This window comes from Apis cerana, linkage group LG4 (genome assembly GCF_029169275.1).
Source record: "Apis cerana isolate GH-2021 linkage group LG4, AcerK_1.0, whole genome shotgun sequence".
In the NCBI taxonomy this organism is placed as follows: Eukaryota; Metazoa; Arthropoda; class Insecta; order Hymenoptera; family Apidae; genus Apis; species Apis cerana.
The window spans coordinates 2,942,897-2,964,695 of NC_083855.1; the positions used below are offsets into that span (position 1 = coordinate 2,942,897).

Genomic DNA, 21,799 nt, shown 5'->3' on the forward strand with positions numbered 1-21,799 from the left:
CGAGTATATCTCTATACAGGGAGAGAATGGAAGATGTGAAAATGAAGAATTAGAGCAAATGAGGAAACAAAAGAGTAGAGTAATGATCCTTATTCTTGTTCTTATTTAGTTTATCCTCCTCTTGATCCTTTTGAATTTATAGAAATAAGTAATTTTATTATTCCAATCCCTGTGTTTGAACATACAATTGGCGTATAACTTTTCACAAGATTTTTATCAAATAATTCCATATAAATATATATTAAACATAAAATTAAAACATAAAATTTCGCCAATGAATATGTCATTTGATCAAAATTTTATTCAATTTTAAATTTATCAAAAAAAAAAAGAAGAGACGATTACAACAATAACAAAATTTCTTATTGAAAAATCCATTCTGTCCCAAATGTTTCTTTTCCACATTGCCCTCAAAATATTTCAAATGCAAAAAAGAAAAGAAAAGAAAAGAAAAAGACAGATTTGAACTTCCCCTCAAAATTGGATCCCCTCCTTCCCAACAATGACAAAATTTAACGCATTTAATCTCCCCTTTATCCCACGGAAAGAGTGACGTCGGCGATCTTAGTAAGTAGTACACGACCACTTTATAAGTGATGTGCTAACGAAGTGTGTAACAGGCGGTAAATAAGGAACCTATAATTACGGCGGCGTGCCGCGGACGCGAGGCCACCCACGAGAGGCGGCCGCCTCTCTCTCGTCACGTGAGACCGAGAGGTGAAAACCAGCCACAACTGGACGCTGATTCTTCCGCCCGTGGATGGAAACATCTGGGTCAGAGAGAGACGGCCGACCGGACGACTGGTCTCCGTCGCAAAAACCACGTCGAATGACGCATATGGCGAATTTGGTTTTCTTGCGGGCTTCTCCTCGTTGATTCGACGTATTGCATTTGGAATGCATTGGTACCGTGTGTTGTAGATTACTACTGGAGACGACTATTACTCGAGCAACGTTTATTTTTTTGCGTTTATTGAAATAGCAGGCAGAGTGATTTTGAGGATTGTTGCAAAATTTTCTTTAAAATCAGATTATTAATCATTGAAATTTATGAACGAAAGATTATTAAAGAGACAATGTGTAATTTTGATAAATTTGATAAACAATTGGTTAATTGGGAAAAATTGTTCTCCGTTACAATGCTCGACTATTCAGCGAAAGCAATGGCGAATGAGAGTAAATAATTTAATTGTTGTTGATATATCACATTCATTATATTCTTTCGAACCGATATCGATGAATTGTTACCTATTCTGATCAATCTTTTTTAATTGTATCTTTTTCAAAAATTAAAAACATGTAAATCGATCCATTTTTAGAGCAGTATTTTTAATTGGATAATATATTTTTGAAGAAAATTGAATTAAAATTCTATCGTTATATATTAAAAGTAAATAATTTTTTCCTTTTTTTTTTTTTACTTAATCCTTATTCTCCCTTTAAAATTATCATGGAAAAGATATTAATATATCCCTACAAACGATCTTTGATCGGCTCTGAAACAAATATAAAATTTGCTATATATACAACGTTGATTGAAGACGACTTAATTTCGCACTAGGCGAAGCAAGATGAAGCAAAATAACTAGCAAAATGGCCTTTCATCATTTTTGCGTACTTTCATATTTCAATTCCAATACTTTGTTGAACCCGAACAATCATCTTCTAGGTCTAAAAATAACACGAGACGAGAAAAAAAAGGAAGAGGATAGTTGCGCAGGGATTAGGATCGCGTGATGACCTGTCACTAACCGTGTCCCGTTAGAGCGTTCAGCGAAGAGAAAAGTGTCCCGGATGTTCGATAGCAGGGAATAAAGTATGGAAAAAAAAGAGAGTGAGAGAGAGGAGTACGTTAATGATGATCAGAGAACGTGGATTATATCAGGTGATAGCACAGTGCGCACCTAAAAACCGTGATGAGCTGCTTTGCCCAGATTATACGCATGCTTCCGGCAATTATATCCTCAGGTTTTGCAAGGTCGCGGGTTACGCTTTGCATCGTTTAACCGAGTATAAAGAATTGTTAATTCGAGGTATCGTGGATTTCTGGAATTACTAGTAATCACGGCTTGCCAATTCTTCGAAATATTCTCTTTGGAAAGTTAAACGGTTGGAGGATTAATTGGAAAATTCGTTGGAATTTCTTTGAGCTTTAAGAAAAAAAAAAGGAATATTTTTCGAAATGATTTTAACAGTGATGAAATAAAATTTGAGATTCGATAAATAAATTACGTACGTTTGTGCAAACGTAATCGAGGCGATAAGAGATCGTGATAGATTTGCTTCTTACTTTAAATATCTCGTAAAAATTCTAAATATCCTATTTCTTCTGTTACACTACATTTTAATCTTCCACGATATTAATTTCTCGTTCGAATATTCAACGAATATATAAATAAATATTTACAAAGACACGTGCAGATAATTTTCTATTCGCTATACATCAGAATATTAATATGCATAAAAATCCTTGATATAAAAATATATATGCGAATAAAAATTTCGAACGGATATCTAATTTTATTATATCGTAATATCGTTATTGAGAGTTAATTCCGGATATATCTTATATTCGTACTTTTCAAATATGGTCACTCACAGGATTAATGCCGAATAACTTTATTCATTCCAAGTTTCTGGAATCTGGAAAAAGTTCGAGTAAGTAACGCCTCGACACGGTAGTGCGTATCTAATATCGTACAGAAGATTAATTTTGAATAACTCTATAAATTTCTAGAATCGAGCATAGAAAGAATTATATACTTATATACGACGTCTACCAGTTCCAGTTGACGTTGAGCCCAGTTGGCCCAATAGACGAGCGAAATAGATATATGGAATAATTTTCGTATATATATCGTTACAGAAGATTAATTTTGAAAACTCCATAAATTTCACGCTTCTTGAAATTGAACGTAGAAAACGAAAAAAAAAAAAAAAGGAAAGAAAATTTATTCCACGACACGTCCACCAGTTCGAAATGAGAATAATATAATTTTTAAACATTGTTTATGCATAGTATAGTCTCTAGAATCGAATTTTTGAGACAATTTTAAAGAAAATTTATTCCACGCCCAATTTTATCGAGCATGCAACATAGAAATATATAAAATATCAACTATTTAAATATTATTATGGATTCCATCCAAGTTTCCGATATCTTTTCGAAATCCTTTCGAAAAGAAAAGGATTTATTCTGCGACTATCCATCCATCTACTATCGTCTCTAGATATTTAATGCGTGACGTATTCTAGCAGAAGTATACTCGTTTTATCGGGTAAAAAGGCGTCGTTCAGCAGCCACGAAGGTTTCCACTCTTCGTGATCACCAGGAGGCAAGAAGCTCGCGCTCGAGTTGCGTGAGAACGAGGCAAGGCTGGCCGATGGAAAGAAATTTTATGGTTCTCTCGAGTTCTACCGATTGCGATCGCTAGAAAAACCCATCCCTCTTCCCTTCTTCCCCCGATTAACTTGGCCATTTTCAGCCGAGTTGCTCTAAAACGCGGGACTAGGCTAATAAAGGGTTGATTTGCGCTTCGTATCTCACGATCGCTTCGAGTGAAAATTAGTCGAAAGTGGATTAATCCCTAATTCGATGGAATGGATTCCATTCACAATTTTCGTTGATCATTTCTTTCCGTTTCCTTATATCGTTAATTTAAACCCTTTCAGGATCGAATCGAAAAGATTTCTTTTAATCGATTGCTGAAAATAGGAAAAAAATTATAATATATTAGAAGATCATAACAACTAATTAAAGCGTGTCGATTCGTTGGTTGAGAAAATCATCGAGACGACGTCTAACGAAACGCAATTAAAACGGTTAACAACAAGCCTCGCCTCCCTCGTTTCTCTTGTTATCGTCACAATCAATAAAAAAGAAAAAACAAAAAGTACATAGCTCCAAAACAAACCGAACGAAACATAATTAACCAGGCGCGAAATGGAAGAAGACGAGCGAGTACGAATAATGATAAGAGGGAAAAAAACAAAAAAAAAAAAAAAAGAAAAGAAAAGACTTCGTGACGTTAACTTGGAAGCCGCGTCGTCCTTGCACGCTGAAAATTACGGCGCCGCGGAGCGCCAGACACCGCTCATTAGCTCATTATCGTGCTGCCAGCAGCTACTAGTCCCACATCCACTCGTTACTCTGTCCCTCTTCCACTCGCCGCCCTCTCTCTTCTTCTTCCACGGCGTACGTCCTGCCTCCCTCCTGCTCCGCCCCCGTAGTTTCACGCAGGCGTCACATAGGTGTATCGGTTACTGCGTGCCGGCGTACGTGAACGAAATAACGCCACGTGGACTGGCCAATGTCCACCGTGGACGTGGACGTGCCGTGCGACCATGACGAAACCGTGCCATCACCGTTGCGAAATCGGGACGAGCACGGTTACGTGAAGGTTACGCGAAGGACGGCGATGGATTTTTTTTTTTGGGGGGATGGATGGAAGATTAATCTTCTGTAAATCGTATTTGTAATTTTGACGAATCCTTCTAAGAAGAGGTCGAAATTGGATATTTATTCGATCGATAATAAAAGATGGAGGATGACATAGTTTCTTTTTGGAGGTTTTAAGAGAGACGGAATATCCTCGATTTTATATAAATTCTGATAGTTTTTGACTTTTCGTCGCACAATTTTTTCGAAGATGTAAAATCTTCGAAAGTAGGATTGGAAAGTAACGGAATATCGTTTTAAAAAGTAATTTTTTTTAATCTTATGCTTTTTACTTATTGTAAAGTGCTTAGTGGTAATTTTGAGTTAACGTTATTAGAACAGTTTGTTGATGCTAATAAGTATGTTTATATACTGTTTCTTTAAGAGACTTAAAGATATTTTTTTTTAGATTATATAAGGATTAGAATTTTTGCTCTTTTGCTAGAAGAGCGATAATCGTTTGTTTGAGAAATCCCAGGATTTATTTTTTTTTCCAAGAAATAGTATACCTGTGGACTAGGAACTTGGACCCTATTCCTTCCCATTCCCACGGACATAATTCAGACTACTTTTGAATGAAATCAAGATTGTTAGGAGGCTCGAGAAAGTTGAGTTGAGAAGCTGATGATTTCTAGTTTCGATGGATATAATTTTCTTTTGTTCTCTTCTTCTTTTTTTAGGGGAAACACGAAAGTTACAATCATCCTTCTGGGACCTGTTTTAGCGAAACAACTTATGAATGAAGCTTGAATTATCAGGTCCTCCGTCACTGTGTTAGAAACTGGTATTTCTTCTTCTTCTTCTTCTTCTTCTTTTCGTTTAATGGGGTACAAATTACCAGAGTGCCGAAAAGGTTACGGAACCCTTCACGCGTTTACCACCATAATAATCTTTCTCCTCTGGGAAATCGCTTCTAAATAACTCGACAAATGTTTCTTTTTTCAAATTTCTTAAATTTTTTCCAAATTTATCAATTTATTTATTCAAAAATCATCCCCTCCCCCTTTTTCTGCTTGTAACAAAAATTCGAAATATCACTCGAATAAAACTACCCAGGAAGGAATGAAAACTATCTTTAAAAAAAAAAAAGAAACTCCAACGACGCGGAATTCCAATTTATTCTCCTTCGCTTCGATAATTCGAATAATTTCCCAAGACAAGGGGGAAATTCGATCGAATCAGGCCAAAGACCGCGGATGGAGAAAAGCCGGTGAGCGCGAAAAGTCGACGTGTTAATCCGGTTGCTTTGAGTCTCTCGCCGCATAGTTTCTGGATCTAGATATGGAGAGGCCTCGTCGACGTTGATCGCGATTTCGCCATTCAACGAGGCACCCGGGCGGTTTGAAAATCGCAGAGGCGGGATTTATGGGCGCCAACCCGCGGCGCGAGTCAATCCGCGGAAGAGCTGATACCGCGTTTCACGGCTTCCTGTCTCTGGCTAATAGAACTAGTTGGTCCGACCGAGGGGCACGGTGAATAGCTCTTGCGCTTTCGAATAATTACTTACGGGGTACCGTATGGGCTGTACAGGCATCGGCTTCGTTAAGATAACGCGAGTTGACTCACCTGAAAGCAGACGTGAACAGATATTAAAATTCGCGGTTAATATTAATGTCGTGTATGGAGTGTATGGGCTTGTACGATAAGGTGTGCAGAACTGGTAAAACCTGGTTCGGTATGTCGTTTCTTCTCTTTTTTTTTTCCTCCTCTGTTTTCTCTCTCTCTCTTTGTCGGATCGTTTCACGCTTGGGATGATGAATAATTTAATGGGAATGTAATGGATCGATTAAAAGGCGAGGAGATAATGGAGAGTATGGTTGGAGAATTTTGAAACGAATTGGTCAAAGGAGCTAAGGAAGGATTTTGTTTTTGAGATTTTTATCGTAAATAAGATTCTTTCTTTTTTTTATCACGGATAATTGTTTATTGAATTCAGGCTAATGACATAGAATTTTTGCGGATCGTCGACAGAAGCTAAAGGAGTAGCTATGAAAATATAACTTCTTACTGCCTACTAAGAAGTGAAAATTTTCAACTTTTCTCTCTATACAACTTTCCTTTCTCTATTCGAAACGTAAAAATTCAAAGAGGAACAACATTACTCTTACGATTCACTGTCTACCTCTTCAACAAAGTATACGATTTCGAATCGAACAAATCCAATTAATCGATTCATACATTGTCACAACGATATAAAAGAGAATTCCTTCGACTTGCACGAACATACAATCCAGAACCGTCCGGACCAGCAAACAAGAAGACGGTTCGAGAACGAAGAGAGGGGTAACCGACTCTTGTCCCTCTTAACCCGGATACTCAAAGGGTGCAGGCATCCTGCTACACGGTCTTACATAATGCACGCGCTCCACGCAAGGGGAGGTTCGTGAAGAGGGATGGTTGCAATTATTTGCCCGGCTGCAATACTATCTATATCCGTCCCGATCCGTGTTTGCCGTTCCCATGTTGACAAGCGTTCCACGCTCGGACTAAGCACGATGAACCGTTTATATTTGCCCATCGTGGGCCGGTTTACACTCTGCCACGGGGGCGAGGCGCAGCCCCGTGTATCCATAAAGCTGTCGCACGCCCTCGTGTTACGCGTGGAAAACGAAATCGCCGAGTAAAATTTACGTTTAATTGGCCGGCTTATTGCCGATCGAATCCGTCCATTTAGGCAAGATTTGTCAAGAAGAAGTTGAGCAGATTGGTAAGTGAACAAGTTCCTTTTCTTTTCTTGATTCGTATCTTTGGATAATTATTTCGTAAAATTTGATTAGAAAAAGGATGTTTGGGATTTTATAATACGAGTGGAGAAAATTATTAGGGAAGATTTGTGAAGAAAAAGTTAAACAGAAGTGAACAGTTTCTTTTCTTCGTGACGATTTTTGGATGTTTTTTTGGAGTGGACGGTGTCTTTGTCAATGTTGTGATTATTACGTTTTCACAATGGAGTTCAAGTACTGACGGGATTCAAGTGTCATGGTGCATCATATTTGGGGTTGTGTGTCTGTCAATGGCACCGCGTCTATTGTGTGTATCTACCCTACGACAGGACCACGAGGGTTTAGCAAAATAAACCGTGTAATTAAACTTCACTTTCATCCATTCAACCCGCTTTACCTATCTATCGTCGATAGTTTCGCCACCTGTCTTCATCGGGTCGAACAGGATTAAAACCACTTTTATATATTTTAAAGATTACTTTGCGCGATCGTAAAATAAAATCGAATTGATTAACACGATCCGTTCGAATAACAATTCCATTATTAAAATCATCGTCACGAGTAAATAATCTGCATCTCCATTCCCTCTCAAAAAATCACTATGTATATATATATCCTCAATTCCCATCTTCTTTAAATTCCCCAAGAATCCATCATCCCTAATCAGATTCGTAATACGACGCAGAACGATAATTTTCACAATGAACCGAAACACCTCGAAATATCGATCGGGCCTCGAAAGGACAAACAGCCGATGTAACGCGGCGCAATATTTGCGCCGACATAGTTAAACGGAAGCGCACGGTTCCGCATAGAGGCGCGCGCGACTAACTAATCGGAAGGCATCTCGATGGTCCAGCGGGCGATCGACCGACGCGATCGACGTTTCCCCGCCGTGGCCCTCGATAGCCACCGCAGTCTACGACGATATATCGGAGGCACGCACGCGTCTCGGCCCTATTACACGCCGCATTACCACTGTCAACATACGCGCGCACGCACAATAACCGTTATTAGATATGGCCGGCCCAGGTTTGCCCTGCGCATTATCGTTGCAACACGTGGAATCGAGCGTCCTCGCTCGTTTTTCCGTGCCTGGACGACGACGCTGTTTTCGTCCAGTGGAGTTAAACACACGGCGTTTTAGATTTTGCTTGGACGAATGTGTTCTTCGATTTCTTTTAAACGCGTTTTATGGATTTCAGATAGATAGATTTTTCTCGATTAATGTAAGTGTGGACGATCGATGTTAATTCTCGAGATTTGGAAAAAAATCTGGATGTCTGTGATGAAGATTATATTTAATTGTTTAGATATTAAACACATTAAACACAGTAAAATAGATATAAAATGATCATTAGGAGATAGATAGTAGTTTCAAGTTGTTCGTTCGTTTGTCGGATGAATATTAAAATATTAAATATTTTTGGATTTGGTCCAATGATGTATGACTGAAATTTCAAATTTATCACAATTGATGAGGAAATAGCTTTCTGGGTCCATTACATTAATCGCTGATGTGATTATATTATATTATATTATATTACCAAAAGATAGATAAAATAAAAGATAAAACGAGTTTAAAAAAGTATTTATTTGTGCAAAATAAAATGTTTTAAAATTTTAAAGGAATCTATTGTGAAGCATAATTATTCTTATATCTTTATATATCTTGGTAAATGCGGATAATCATTCTATTATTTTATCCCCTACAGTGAGCTCCAATTATTGATTTCTGATTCTCCGAATCAAATTCGATTAATTAAACGAATGGACAATAATGAAATAAAAATAACGTTTATTTTCTAACATTTGATATTAATTATATTATAATACGCGCAATGTGTTAATCGACTATTGGATATTAAAATTGATTTAACGCTTGATTGTTGAGAAGATCGTGTCAGATGAAACCCCGTGTTCAAAGGGATTTTTAAAAGCATCATCGCGGCGGCTGCTGCGGGTATGGGGATTGCTCGAGTTTGGAGTGGCTTTGAGAGGAACAACGGAGAAAGTTTGGGCCACTGTGTATATGGGTCGGAAGCAACTGGTGATTTTCAGAAGGAATTGAAAATACATTATGCTTTATCTCAAAAAAAAAATTATCGAATCAACTTTATCTCTCTTCGACCAAAGTTTTTAATAAGCTAAAATCGTTTTTTCTTTTTTCTGCGATAAAAAGATAAAATTTTCGTATACTATGCACGCGTGATATACGACGCGAAATACTCTATTATAAATATCATCGTGTTTTGCCAAAAAAAAAAAAAAAAAAGATACAAAGGCGAAGTTCGAAAGTGTTATATCGAGCTGTTAATTTCAAGCTCGATGATAGTTGTTTCACCTTTTTGGAACACTTCCGGATACGGAACAGAGGGAAAACTCGGTAGCAAAGAGATACGGAGAAAGTTGGCGGCTGACGTTGTTATCAAACTATTCGAGCGAACTGAAATTTTATTTAGAACTTCGAACAAAGTAACTGCCTCGTCCCCCCTCCCCGAATTCCTTCGCTACTCAATTATGCACACTTTTAGAGGCATCCTCCTTTCGCACGACGCCTGTTGTGCCTCGGCGACGCTAATCCTTTCCCTTTCGTGTATCCTATAAATAAAACCAGCCATTTCTTCATAACGATCAAATCTCGTTCGAGAAAAAATAACGTAAGCTTCCTTTAGAAATTCTGCTAAATAAAATAGATGGTAGATAAGAGAGAAGTTTTTCGGGAAAATTTCTTTTCTTTTCTAAATTAGAAATTTTAATATATTTTGATCTTTATGTTTTTAAAGATATATATATGATTAAAATATGAAAAAAATTGATGATTCTTTCTTACTCTTAATTAAATTAGAGAAAATATGTTCAATATGTTATTGTTCTTGGAGTATATATAGCTGCAGTCAATCACACTATCAATCAATGACTCATTTTGTCGATGTATATATTTTCATCAAAATTTAATTGTACGATACATTTTTTAAGAACTAAAAGATTAAATTAGATTAAACAAAAAATAAGGAATGATTAATTGTAAATTAGATATATATATTAATGAAATTTTTAAAAATTTTATAAAAAAAATTTTCCATTAGAAATAAAATTGATGATGCCTTCTTATTTTGAAATATTCATTTGTAATTTTAAAAAAAAAAGTTAGATTAGATTAAATTAAATATATATAATTTCAAGCACAAAAGGAATGCAAATCAAAGAAATTATCTTTACTAAAATATCTATATATGTTATATCATTTAGTATAAGACTTATAAAATTATCTATATATTTTTGGTCAAAAATAAGTGAAATTTAGAGAGAATCTATCGTTTTGTTACAGACACATTACCCATACTCCTAGAAAAATCATCACACTCTACAAAGTTAAATTTTAACCCACAAACGATAAATGATAATAATACGTTCTCGCGACAATTCGTGAGAAATAAAACGTATTATCGCATAAGATAAAGATCGAAATCAAGAACCGCCATTGAAAAATCATCGTGCATCTTCATCCAGATCGTTTCAACCCCTCCCTCGCACCCTCGCCCCGAGCGCCGTTTAAGCACATTTCGTCAAGCTAATGGGGAAGGGAGTGAGAGACAGAGAGAGAATCCTCGACCACCCTATCTACGACGCGTATGTCGCAGTGACCGTGGCAAACAAAGCTGAGAACATCATATGCAGGTAGGATTATAGCCGGCGATCCCTTTTTTCGGTTTAGCAGGATGATGATGAGCCGCCACCCCAACCGCTTCGAAATCTCTCTGCCATCCTGCCTCCCTCCCCTCCTCTTGTCTCCTCTCCCTCGCAGAGATCCATCCCGATCGTCGAACACGCGTATCGAGGGGTGTGCGTGTGGACTGCTCGGCCGTGGACAGACAAGAGGACGCGCGTTTGGGGAGGGAGGGGGGCTTGTATGTGGGACAGTGCACGGATGATGTTAAATGCACAAAAGTGTAACTGCATTGTCGAACGGAAAAATCCCCCCCGGGACGTCGATGGCACAATAATGGGACCGATTATAATCTTGTCTACCCCCTAGGGGTAGGCCTTTCTATCCCCGTATTCTCCGTGTCATCCTACGTGTCTCCCGGCCTACGTGTCTCTCTGGTTCACCTTGCTCTCTCTTTCTCTCTCTCACCCCATCTCCAATTGCGCGCGTGTGCACGCGTGGTGTGCATGTATGTATCTTGTACGATTTCCACCGTCTAGTTTCCTCTTTTTCTCTCGATGTCTCCGGCCCGGTTCGAGGTTGTTGTACCCCCACACGCCCTGTTAATACCCGGGGTACGGGTTCTGGCCTAATTAAGTGCGCATAATGGACGTACGACAGTTGGGCGCGCGTCGATTGGGGATGGATCTCCCCTGGATAAGTTTTGGAACTGTCGAGAGAGGGGGAGACTCGCTTTGGAGAGGTGACTTTGGTGGAAGAAGGATTTTAAAGCGATGGATACCCATTTTGTTTTACATTCGATGGAAATATTGTAGCTGAGTCGAAGAATTTTCATATTCAAAATTTTTATTTTTTCCATTCTTAGGTTAAAGAGAAGTTAAAGAGGGTGAATTATTATCTTCTTTCGCTCATTCCTCATTCTCATTTTATGCATAGAGATTTAAATACCACTTTTTTCAATTACCTCTTCTTTCACAAAGTCAAAATTAAAATCAAAATTTTTATATCCTCTCCAACTTCAATACCATCAATTAAGGATGTTAAGAATAAGTTTTCATTTTCCAAAATGAACAATTTAAATTGTTTTGTACAGTAATCTAAATTCCATCCGTTTCAATTCTCCGTTTCTATTTTAACTTAAAAAAAAAATTCATCTATTTTAACACTCTATTTCCATAATTTTCTCCTCTTTCAAAACTAAAATCAAATCATTATCGCCCTTCTTCACGCTCATCGAGTTCATCGTCGAAATTCTTCCCAAACACAGTTCCATCTATCCAAATCTTTTCCATCCCTTCTTACGATCCTTTCCTCTTTTCACAAAATCGAAAATTAAAATCAAAGTTCCCCAAACATTAAATCCCAAATAACGAAATTCCATTCCAAATACATAGTTCTGGAATGCAAAATATATGAACAATATGCTAAATTCAAGAATATTTTTATACAGAAAAAATAATTTATTCTAAATAAAATTAGTAAATGATATATTTTACCTGTCAATTAACAATGAATATTAAATCTCGTGAATAGAGCATCATTATTTGTTGCTCTAACTGTTTCTTCATTTCTTCATATAGGTAATATACAATCAAATAATTTACCAGAACGCATAAACTAATTTCCTTGGTCATCTTTTTTTTTTAAAGAAAATGAGCTATATTTCATTTATATTTTTAAAATCATCATCAACAGCTTTTCTCCACGTTGCTATCCCACGCTCAGTAACTCTCTCTCTCTCTCTTTCTCTCTCTCCGTCTCCTTCCCCATCGAAGCGTCCATATACGTCCACATTCGAGGCGTTATCGCGTGACGAGTTTTCCCGCGCGTTACAACTCGCTATCTCTGAGGGCCGAGCAACAACTTGTCCGCTCCAAGGCGACGTCAGCCGGTTGTCAAGTTTACCTCTTCGACTTTCCTTCGAGGCGTTATCTGGCCGCGGGATCGACGATCGATCTCTATTCGCGTCCGGTCGCGGCGGGGAATGCGACACCGATAGGCTCGTTCCGGAACGGAAACCGGCCGTGATGTATGCGCGATTACCCGGTCTTAAACCAGTTTAACACCGTGGCTGGCTCATTAAACGAGCCTCTCCACCTCGCGAGGATGATCGCTTCATCGTTGGGCTCGTAATATCGTATCGAATCGACGGTGTCCCTCTGTATAGAAAGAATCCAAAGAAATTGGATGTGGTAATGGTTTCGTTGATAAGGAGAACGGGAAAGGTTCTTTTTAGGAATTTGGAGTAAAAATCTGATCTTCTTAAACGAAACTTATTATTAAGCTAAATATAACGATGCTATAATAGAATAGTAGAATTGTAATCCTTTCTAATATTCATCTATTTACCATAATGAACAAGATTTTCTCGAGTTTCCTTTTCATATTCTAAATCTAAGGAAGAAAAACTAAACTTGAACCCAAAGCGATCGACAACCTTAAGAACGAAAACTACGTTATCCCCCAATATCCTCCCAAGCCAGGGATCCGCCAAAATTTCCAACCTGCGACAATTAAAGCCCCATCGACTCTCTCTCTCTCTCTCTTACGTGCAAAAGAAAAGCCATCGACGGTCGAGCAAAACTCGATGCGGAAGGGGGAGGGGTGGTGGCTCGAGGGGAAGGAAGCGTGGATGTAGGAGGAGGGGGAGGAGGCGGAGGCGGCAGGGTTTCCAGCTCGACGGAGCCAATTCAGACCCGGAATTTATCCTATCAATTTCTGCTCGGTGGAGTGGCAAAGAGCTCGCCAGTTCGGCTCGGCGTCCGCTATATTAACGCTATACAGAAATTCTGCCGGCCACGAAGAGGCCGCGCGCGCGTTTCCACCGCTTCTCGCGGATCCCACCGCCATCATCGTCGACCGACCACCCCCACAATCATCTCTCTCTCTCTCTCTCGACAGAGATTTCGTCGTCTTCTTGTTCGAGTGTACCCGGATTACGTGGCCGAATACACTTCCGGCAGAGTTTTTGCGTCCTTCCTTTCATCGCGTCGAGTATCTTTTCGGCCGGTTAATTGCGCTTGTCCCACCCGCTCCCCCGCCCCTTGCGCGCGCGCGGAGTTATTAGTCCGCGAGGAGGGTCGTCGGGGGTGGGACGACGGTGCGTCGAGGAGGATCGATCGACGATGGATGATGAATCGGTTCGATTGATGTTTTTCTTGACAACGATGATGATGATGATTATGGAGAGATGACCTAGAGAGGACCTGATTTTTCGAAGGTTTACTATTTTAGTTAGCGAATTCTATTGTCGTTGTGCGAAGGATGAAATATAACGAGGAATCTCAAGAGGGCTCGTCTACTTTCTTTCATTTTACGAAACACCTTTTTAAAAAAAAATATAAAAAAAGTATCCTTCTTTGAACTACAATACTAAACGCCGATACTAAACGCCAATCGCGAAATTCCAAGTCAAAGCGATTTCATCTCTCCCCTTATTCAAATTAATCAAACGAAAACTGGAAACGGAACTGAGCAACGCAAACCGTCCACGAACCAAGGGATTGCCTCTAATTGCCTCCCCTTAAAAAAAAAAAAAGAAAAGAAAAGAAAAGAAAAAAAAATCCTAAAACAACTCTCCCAGGAAGGAAGAAGGAACTGCTACGCCTATCTACTGGCATTTCTCTTGGCCGGATCGTGCTAATCGGCGAGACGAGACGAGTAACGGTGGCGCGAGTAAAAAAAAGAAAGAGAAGAAGAAAAGAAAAAGAGAGAAGCTGCGTTCGAAACGAGCAAAGAGCGCAGAGATGGAAACACGGGCCGAGAGACACGGAACGAGACAAGGAAGTAACGCTGGGAGGAGCTGAAGGCTGGGATAGAGGATGGACCTCTTTAGGTTTAGCGAAGCAAATAATGCAGCTGGGAGAGGAGAGAGCCTAGCCGGGCTTTCCATGCGGAAGACCAGCGAACCGATCACACTGATCTTTGCCAAAAACAATAGCCAGCCCGCCTTTGAATTCCGCTGGCAAAATACGGGCGCTAGCTGAGTCACTGCTCGCAACCGCGCGCATACATGCAAGTAAAGAGAGTAAAACGTGGAAAGAAGGAAGAGAGAAACAGGAGAGAGAGAGAGAGAAAGAGGGGGAGAGGGAGGGGCGTGTTCTCTCTCGAGCGACGACGAGCCCTTACACGCACCCTTGCCGTTATCTAAATACGCGACCACGCAGCTGTGGCTGCTGATCCTCGCGTTCTCTTCCGCAACCGGTTCTTTGGAGACGAAATTCTTTGAACTTGTGCCCCTTTGATTGGGAGAAATATTTGGACGTGGTGTTTGCAATTTCGAAATGGAGGATGGAATGGAATCGAAGATTTTTTTTAAAGAATTCTTTAATTTATCTTGGAAAGTATTTAAAGGTTTTCTAGAATTATATGAATTTTTTTTAAAGATGAATGATTGAGATGTTTTGGTTCGAATTTGAAGATATTTTGCATTTGTTGAAAATTATATACGTAAAGTGAGATAAAAAAGGGGCGATAGATCTCGAAAAGATCTTTCTAAATGCTATGATATCGCTATTGAAAAAAACGAACGTCAATTTAATGAACTAAGCCCTCCGCTTTTTCATCTGATCTTATCAACAGGACACGTGTGAAGCGTGACGAGATTGTAATCTCGAGGGAATTCCTATTTGTCTGATGCGTTTATCCGGCCAAATTTATTGGCGAATAGTGAAAAATAGCGGGAAATCGATAGCACTCGTCGAACGATTCGAAATCTGATCTCGTTTGGTGATCAATTGCCACGTTTTGTTCAATGGTTGTTGATAGAGTTGAAAAAAAAAGGAATCACACTTATGGAATCAAAGTTTATACATATTTAACTGTTGAACAAAAAAAAAATTATATTACAGTTGTAACAGATATCGATATTATCCAAATGAGGGTTGAAAATTTTATACTCGACGTGATATTTAATGTACCGAATGACAATTTGAAAATTTCAAAATAAATTTTAGATCAGCGATTCCTAATCTTAATTTGAAATTATTATTAGAAATCTCCATCAAATCTCCTTCATCCTGAAAAAAAATTATAAAAATTCTTTCCAAGGAAAAGAAGAAAGAAACATTCTTTAAATATATAATATCGAATAATTACTTATAAATGTATTAAATAACCAAAAAAAGATACACTTATTATACTTATTATACCCATCATCCTCTAACATATAATCAACCTATAAATTATTTATAATCGTATTTAAAAAAATAAATAAACCTGTTCGAAGACGCCTCGATTAAAAATCATTGCGGGGAAGCAAGAAGGGGTGAGAGTCATTTTTCAATCTTCGTCCACCGACGACGTCACCTGAACCCTCTTTGACACGCACACGGAACACGCATAATAAACGGACACGTACGCGCGTATAAATCTCCGCGACACGGACGCGGCTCGCATAAAAAGCCAGTTGGCGATTTCACGGCCGGCCAGCCTCGAAGCGAAAAAAACGAGTTGTGATTCCTCGACAAAACAAATTTGACAACGGCGACACCTCGTTCAATTTCCGCGCCCTTCTCGATCATTATTTTATTCCATTTTTTGTATTCTCTTCTCTCTCTCTCTCTCTCTATCAAAGAATCGAAAAAAGCGAGATCGCCACGATGCAGAGGCAGAGAATAAAGAGGAAGAGCGTTGGGGAGAGGGGGCGAAAAAAAGATTGATAATGGATTAATAACTGCAGCCCAGGTCGATGACGTTAATTATTTTCAACCGGAAAAATGCCACGGAAGATTGACTGACAGTCGAGATGGACAAGGGACGCACGCGTATACACGCGTGTAATAGGAGGGATAGTACGGATAGGAGAAAAAAAAAGGAAAAAGGAAAAAAAAAAAAGGGAAAAAAGAGCGGTCAATTTTGGAAAAACGAGTTTTCGAGCGCGTGCTTTCGCGCTGTTCTACCCGCGATCCGGACCGCGTGCTTTTTTACCCCCTGCCGAAAAGTCGAATTAATCGAGTTAACTCGTTTGCTCCGACGAGTATGTGCTTTCGGGACGGCTAACATTTTTTTGATTAATGCGGTTTGCTCCGTGTATTATATAGAATGTCGAAATGTTATTACGTATTATCGTAATAGCGAAACGTTGGTTGCCTCTTTCTTACGACAGAAAAAGAAAAAGTATATATACATTTTTACAAAATCTCGTTCCAATCTGCAATTGATTGATTGGTGAAATTTAATTAAAATCGGATGGAGATACGAATTATATCTGCGCAGTTACGTTAATCTCTGTTAAATGGAGACAATTTTTATATACCCTTCAATTACGGAGTAAAAAATTAATAAAATTCTCTTAAAAATACTTCTTTCCTTCGATCGAAGAAAGAATGGACAGAAATGTCTCCGACGAAGGGGGATGCAATTTACGCCACAGTTTCTATAATCAACACCATTCAAACTATCTATACCATTCATCAGGAACGAACTACAATCACGAGATCCTCGATTAAAGTCACCGAACACTTCTCTCTCTTTCTCCCTCTGCAAAGCAAAACAAAAAAAAAAGGATAAGAAGAAAAAATTCCTATAATAATAATAATAATAATAATAATAATAATTCATCGCAGTGACGAAGAGAAGGGGAGAAGAGGGGGTGGCGAAAACGACTCGAACACGCGAACGAGAGACAGGAGGAGAAAAAGGGGGGGAGTGGACGCACGAAAAACTCGGTTGCTCCGACGATGGAGTCCTTTTTTCTCTCTCTCTCTCTTTTTTTTCTTTTTTCTTTCCTTTTTCTTTTTTTTTTTTTTTATGAATATTCGAACACGCGCCAATAAATTTGAATGTGCACGACGGAAGGGTCGCCAGACGTGAAGTGGTAGCCCGTTTGCCGTCGATAGGCCTCGCCGGTTGGCCTCGCCTCGCCAAAGGATGATGTGCACGCGTTACCCCCGTGGCCGGTTGCGCGTGTGCGTGTTCGAAGGTGGAGAGGGGCAGGTACGGCTGCGGCTGCCGTTCGTCGAGAAACCATCGAAAAACTGGTTGCTCAGCCCCCACGGATCCCACCACCACCACCACCACCCCTGTGTCGTCGACTCGGTGGGCTCCTTGCCCGGACGAGAGAGAGAGAGAGAGAGAGAGAGAGGGGAGAGGCCGATTCTTCAACCTACCCCCTTTCATATATTGGAATTTTCGCCCTGGTCGACTGTACGGGTTGTTCGGTCTCGATGCTCGAATCGAGCCACTTGGGGGTAGGAATACGGAGGGGTTGGGGGATTATCGAGAACGGGGATTTCGGGTTGTTTGTGAAACGAATATAGTCGGTGGTGAAGTGTTAATTAACGAACGTTGTGTACCGCGTCATTTGTGATTGATGTCGGGCGTGCGCCCTTTCTTTAGACGATGATGATGATGATGATGCCTTTTCGACTTTCGTAAGTTTCGTACGGTATTTAACACTTGGAGACACACTTGCACAGTTATTTTTAGGAAGGATCGATGAAGAATCGATTTTTGTATCGTTGATTCGAGTAAGAATAAAGTTTTCCAAGAATTTCAAGATTAAAAAAATTTATCTTTTAATCTTATTATATATTAGCCTTAATCTTATAATGTTATAATTTAACTTCAAAAGTTTCCGTCTTGTTATATAAGCTGGATTTCTATTTCAATTATCTTAAATTACGAAACAAGATGGAAACATAACCATTATTTCTTTTAACTTTGAAACACACACAGAGATTAATTGCTAAAATTCAATTACAAAATTTACAAAGAAAAATAAAAACCGCTCCTTTTCGCTATTCACCCCCGAAGATCGCATTCCGCCAAGAATCCATCGTCGTCTAATCTAAGCAAGAGATCAAACGAAACGTTCGTCCAAAAAAAAGGAAAAAAAAAAAAAAATTATCCGTAAAACGAATACAGTATCAAGAACAAAAAGACGCCTCTTTAACCACCGAGTTTCCCCATCCCCTAAGAGTGGAACCAACACCGTCAAGAATCCATCGTCGTTCAAGTCGGTTATTCGCGTCTTGAGCGGACCGCTCGCGCGTTGCACACGCGGGAATCCTACTCTCGGCAAGAATACAAGGGGGTTTGGGCGAGGGGAAGGGGGGAGGAGAGGCAGGGTGTATGGAAAGTGAAAGAGACACACACAAGCGCCTCTCGCTGGCTAATGCAGCGCGGTGAAATATTCATCAGTCTGCCTGCCTGGCTCGGTGGCGCGGGCCAGCCCACCCTTTATATTTCGTAATTACCCTCCCAGCCCCGTTCTTCCACCTCGAGCCAGCCTCCCTTGCCGCATCCACCGCGTCCTCCATCTCTTCCAGTCGCCCAGCTTCCACCACCTTCAACCCTCTTCGTCGTCGTCGTCGTAGTCGTCGTCGTCATCGTCATCGTCGTCGAACTCCTCGTCTCTGGACCCCCCCTCCCCCAACTCTCTTTCTCTTCACCCTCGCGCCCCCTTCACGTCCTCCTCCAACTCACCCTCAAATCTCCACGTTCGTTCGTTCGTTCTATGCCACCGTGGTGGTGGAACCGGCATTTCCAATCCTCGCTGCTTTTCTCTCACCTCCCCCTCCCCAATGAACGACGCGAGAAAGTGGAGCGCCGAGCACCCAGCTTATTTCTAGAACGAGCCGGATTTTTCGAACGTGTCGGTTCTCGTTTTATCGGACGTATCCAATAATTGTACGATATGTCTCGAGAAATTTTATACATGATATATAAACACATTTGTGCACGATACATTTGTATCATAAAGTGGAATACAATTGCAAAAAAAGAAAAGAGAGAATCTAATTTCCAAATCCATAAATTAAGGCCTAGGAAGGAAGTTGATCGTCGCTCGAGACGAGAGATCATAAATCAATATTTCAAACTATTTCCAAACCTCGAAACCGCAGCCACAGAAAATCGAGCAGAGGCGCGGCGCCAGCCGTAGAGGCGTCAAACGGGTTGACCCGGGGCGCGAGCAGGGCTGCCACAACCTGGAAGAAAGTCAAACGTCGGTCGGCCCTCGGAAACGGCGATCGGGCAAAAGGCGTTCGACAAAGGCGCGATAACGGTGCGCGCCGGTGAAAGTCGATCGAGAGACGGGCCTGGGCGCGGCAACGAGCAAGGAGGTCTAAATATTTATACGGTAATGCCTATGCGTCGGTTCGAACATCAAAGACGAGCCAACGTTGGCGTCACGATCCCTCGCTGCATACTTCGTAAAAATAAATTCCCGCGTGCTCGCTACCCCAACGACGTTATTCGACGACGTTATTCCTTCTCTCTCTCTTGATCTTTTTTCTCCTTCTCTTTACCGCGCGCCGTCGTGTTGGCAGTCGGAGGGGTGAATTCGAAAACCGATGGGGTGCGTACGGGGCTGAAAAACTGGAGGTTCCGCAACGCGGCGGGAACACGAGTTGTGTGTCCCGGGCAAACACTAGACAATGTGTGGCGGGAGGAAAAGGCGAGGAGAGAGAGAGAGAGAGAGAGAGAAGTCGAGGAGGAAACGAAGGAAGCGGCGCAGACGCTTAAAGCAAACATGGAGTCACACGTTTTTCATTCCGGTGGAATCCCAAAGTTGGAGGCTTTTCGCCGTGCGTGGACCTCGTCTAACGTTGTTAAACAAGAGAGAAAGGGGGTGACCCGTATCCCTGGCTAAGGAAAATATTTTTTCGCGGGCGCGTGACGCGTGGAACGAAAGTCGAAGAGAGATTCCATTTTCTTGAAATAGATTATCCAAGCGGATATATAGATGGATGTTCTAAGAAAAATTGTTCGCCACTTTCTTTCTCAAGTTGTTTCGAGTCAATCATTGTTTACCTTGTCAAAATCAGTAATCTCCAGGAAGAATTCTTTGTTTTATCTCTTTTCGAGAGCGAAAAAAAATACAAACAAAGTAGAAAGAATTTTATTTAAAGTAGACGCATTGTTATCAAATAAATGTGTGTCTCCTCCTACTATTCAATATTAATTACTTAAATTTCCACTTTGAAATCTCCCACTCACGTTTTTTTCCACGCAATACACCACAACGATTCACCACAAAAGAGCCCAACTCGACCGAGGAGCACAGGTGGCGCTCGTCATTTCCCCGCAAGAAAACCTGTCAAAGCATCTCCTCCTCCTCGAGATCCTACACACACCAGAAAGAAGGCACGGCTGATTAGTCCCGGGAGAGGATCGAAACGCGCCAGGACCATGGCGCCATTCAATCGGGAAATCTCTCATCCGACCACGCATCGTTGCATCCTCATGGCGGCCGCACAATACCCTCTTCGTTCGTTCTTTCCATAGAGAACGAGGGAACAGAGGTCGAGGAGGACGACGACGACGACGACGACCACGACTCGTCTTTTTCGCACGGTTGTGCGGTTTATAAATTGCGGGAACGCACAATGGGAACCCACGAGACCTGGCTAACTCTGTTATCGCGGTCCGCTAAGCGACTGGACAATGTCGTTTATTCCTTCTTCTTCGAGCCTTTTCCTTCCTCGGGGAGACGCTCGTGGACACGTCCAAATATTTGCCCGAAATCCATATCCCGCGGTCGGGACCCTTCCACTTGTCAAAAGATCCTTACGGGTAGCCTTTATTATTCCGGAATAATCGTGGCTCGCTTCGTCAGCTACGTATCAGGGTGGAGGGTTTGTTTTGTCATTCGAGTGCTTATCCTGTATATATATATTCGAAATTATTTATTTTCTTCGGGATCTTGTAATGATATTTCTACTCGATAACGCTGGATAATTTTAGCAGTTGATAAACGATGAATAATTGTTGATGATAATTTTCATATTGAATCGGTTAATCGATAAATTTGGAAATTAACTTTCTAGTCCAAGTCGAAATGTTAAATAATTGAGGATGATTTCTTTTTTTTTTTTTTCTTTTTTGTAGGAATCGAATACGAGGGTCGAATGATATCCACATTTCCAGTATGACCGTTAGAATTTTAATGAGGCTTAACTCCCCCATAATTCACCAAGCGCTTGCTATACTATAAAATTTGTTGGAACATATTCTCGAGGCAAT

The 21,799-nt window shown here is 40.4% G+C and overlaps 1 protein-coding gene across 1 annotated transcript in view; it reads right to left on the reverse strand.

Annotated features, from left to right (window-relative positions):
• Nucleotides 1–1,398: 1,398 nt before the first annotated feature.
• The window catches only part of LOC107995708 (protein pangolin, isoforms A/H/I/S-like), a 153,271-nt gene continuing 132,870 nt past the window's right edge, over nucleotides 1,399–21,799 (reverse strand). The window contains exon 4 of the mRNA XM_062073579.1: nucleotides 1,399–6,004. Within this exon, the coding sequence (XP_061929563.1) occupies nucleotides 5,981–6,004 (24 nt within the window). The 3' untranslated portion in view covers nucleotides 1,399–5,980. The remainder of the gene's footprint in view (nucleotides 6,005–21,799) is intronic.